Source organism: Vulpes lagopus, chromosome 2 (assembly GCF_018345385.1).
Source record: "Vulpes lagopus strain Blue_001 chromosome 2, ASM1834538v1, whole genome shotgun sequence".
In the NCBI taxonomy this organism is placed as follows: domain Eukaryota; kingdom Metazoa; phylum Chordata; class Mammalia; order Carnivora; family Canidae; genus Vulpes; species Vulpes lagopus.
The window spans coordinates 157967199-157969614 of record NC_054825.1 but is presented as its reverse complement, the minus strand read 5'-3'; the positions used below and the strand labels follow the sequence as shown (position 1 = coordinate 157969614).

At 41.8% G+C, this 2416-nt stretch overlaps 1 protein-coding gene across 1 annotated transcript; it reads right to left on the bottom strand.

The window, feature by feature from the left end:
* Positions 1-493: 493 nt before the first annotated feature.
* LOC121478645 (putative protein ZNF720) lies at positions 494-1227 on the bottom strand (the record flags this gene model as incomplete). The annotated part of the gene is made up of 2 exons (XM_041733782.1): positions 494-603; positions 1101-1227. Coding segments are annotated over 2 exons (237 nt in total), but the record flags the coding sequence as incomplete, so codon positions are not given.
* Between the last annotated feature and the right edge of the window lie 1189 nt (positions 1228-2416).

Here is a 2416-nt window from a genome sequence, read left to right as displayed (position 1 = left end):
ATCTCATTTTGTAGCATTAAGATTAAAGTCTGCATAACATTGGAATGTATAAACCAGAATACATGTAATATCTGTCTCCAGTGTGCCCAGCCATTCTGACCCAAACCACAATATGTGTACAACTACACTGACACACTTCTGACACAAAGCAAAACAACTTACAAAGGGCTTAGCCTAGAGATCCTCAGAAACAGGGATATTTCCATAGGAAACTTCTAACAAAGGAGACGCTCTCAGATTATTTAAGCCCATCCCTTCCCAGGAAAGTCTCCTGGCCCTCACTGTGGAAGTGATGGACCATCAGTGGAGCAGAAGGAGAATCCTTAGTGAAGGTGAGAGCTTTTAATGTTGGATACCACTTGTCCCTCTGTGAGAGGGAGACAAATAACGTTAGGCTTCTCAAACTCATTTCCATTCAAGGAGACCTATTCCAACCAGTTTAAGGTCTATATTCCACTTCACATGTGGACCTCTCCTCTGTCATCTGCCTCATTCATTCCCATCTACATGGATGGAAGACTACTGTCTCCTTTCTCTTCACATTCCACAGCTGCTTCTCTTGCTCCAAAAACGTGATCAGATCTGGCTTGGACACAATGAGGCTTGTTTATTAGAAAAAAGGAAAATGAGTATTGCTGGAGATCCTAACTTTCAATCCACTATTGTGTTAAGTAGAGAAGAAAAGACATTGTAGAATTCTAGAAAAATGGCTTCCCAAATCATATTGCCCAACAGCCTCTTTAGAATACGCAGGAGACATTTCCAATGTTCACATCCTAATCTCCACTTCCAAGTAGTAGACACAATGATAAGGAGTGGAAATATAAGTTTAAGATGTGGGGAGTCGCATTTTATGCCACTCTGTTTAGAATTACCACTCATCTACAGAAGTAATGATGTTCCCTTAGGAAGGGGAAACTAGAACTTAAGAGGACACATCATGAAGCTTTGTCTCTACATCAATAAACCCCTCCTTATTTCCCATTCTGCCTGGATCTGAATTCCAGGCATTCAAAGAGGAATCTTCTAAGACACAGTCTTTAAAGGAAGGAAGAAAACCCAGAGTGTGGTCTGGGAAACCTGGAAGGAGTCATCCTCACCCAAGAAGAGGAGGTATCTGTAGTTCTCTAACATCACATCCTTGTACAGTTCCCGCTGACTGTGATTCAGGCATCTCCACTCCTCCTGAGAGAATTCTATGGCCACACCCCTGAATGTCAGCAGTCCCCGCAATAAATACCACAGTTACCAAGGGGCCACAGGCAGAGTTGACAATGGTCCCTAAGGTGGAACAGGGAGTTAGTGTCACCAGCTAGACCCCAAGACCTGACCTTCCCTGCTCACCTACTTGTACTCTCTGACATTTGTCCCACATTTTACTTAACCTCATCTTTCCACCTTAGGTTTTACTCCCGGCAAAGACCCAAAGGTCTACTCTCCTATCAAGGAATGGAAACTATCCAACTAAAATGGAAATGATGGCTGAAAGAATGAGCTTGGGCCAGCCCAGTTTGACCTTAACTCTTGACTAATAACTATGTAGATGGACCAAAGAGTAATAACCCATGGCACTTTTACCTTAGTATGAAAATCTCCACCAGGACCCCTGGGTGGCTCAGTGGTTGAGCGCCTGCCTCTGGCTCAGGGTGTGATCCCAGGTCCTGGGATAGAGTCGCACATCGGGCTCCCTGTGGGGAGCCTGCTTCTCCCTCTGTCTGTGTCTTTCATGAATAAATAAATAAAATCTTTTTTTAAAAAAAAGAAAGAAAGAAAAAATCTCCAAAGGAGAAGCACAAACCTCATTTACATAACATACAGAGAATATATAAAAGTGTTTGTAGGTACCTGTGTGACCTTATACCCAGCTATAAGAAGATGATGAAGCCCCTCTTGCTGAATTTCCATCCTAACCCTAAATAAAAGGAAACCATTCCCTCTGACTCTGAGTCTCTGCTTGGGAAGTTATCCCCTATAATCTCCTTATTGGCTGCAAATCAAATTTCCTTTGTGTCATAACCCCACCTGGTAGAGTTACTATCAAGGACTCTATTCCAGGATTTTAAGACACTCAAACATGTTAATATTTCTTGTTTTAGTTTTAGTTTTTTTTTTTCCTCCTGAAAATACAAAGAAGTAAATAGAAGGGTAACTCTGTGACCTAAGTGTGGAGGAAAATAAAAATCTACAAGATTGATGGGGGAACAGAAAACTAGCTGAGGACAAAGAACAAGCCTGGGGCAGCACATTGACAAGTCCTTGAAACAGGAGAGGTACATTCATCTACAGACTTAACTGCCTCGATGTTCATACTTTGCTAAGGGATCTTAGCCCAACCTCCAGGAGCCTGTAAGTCTACTTTAACATATAAAAATTCCTTTAGAAATTTCCTTCATCTCTAAACTCAAAAATACATCTT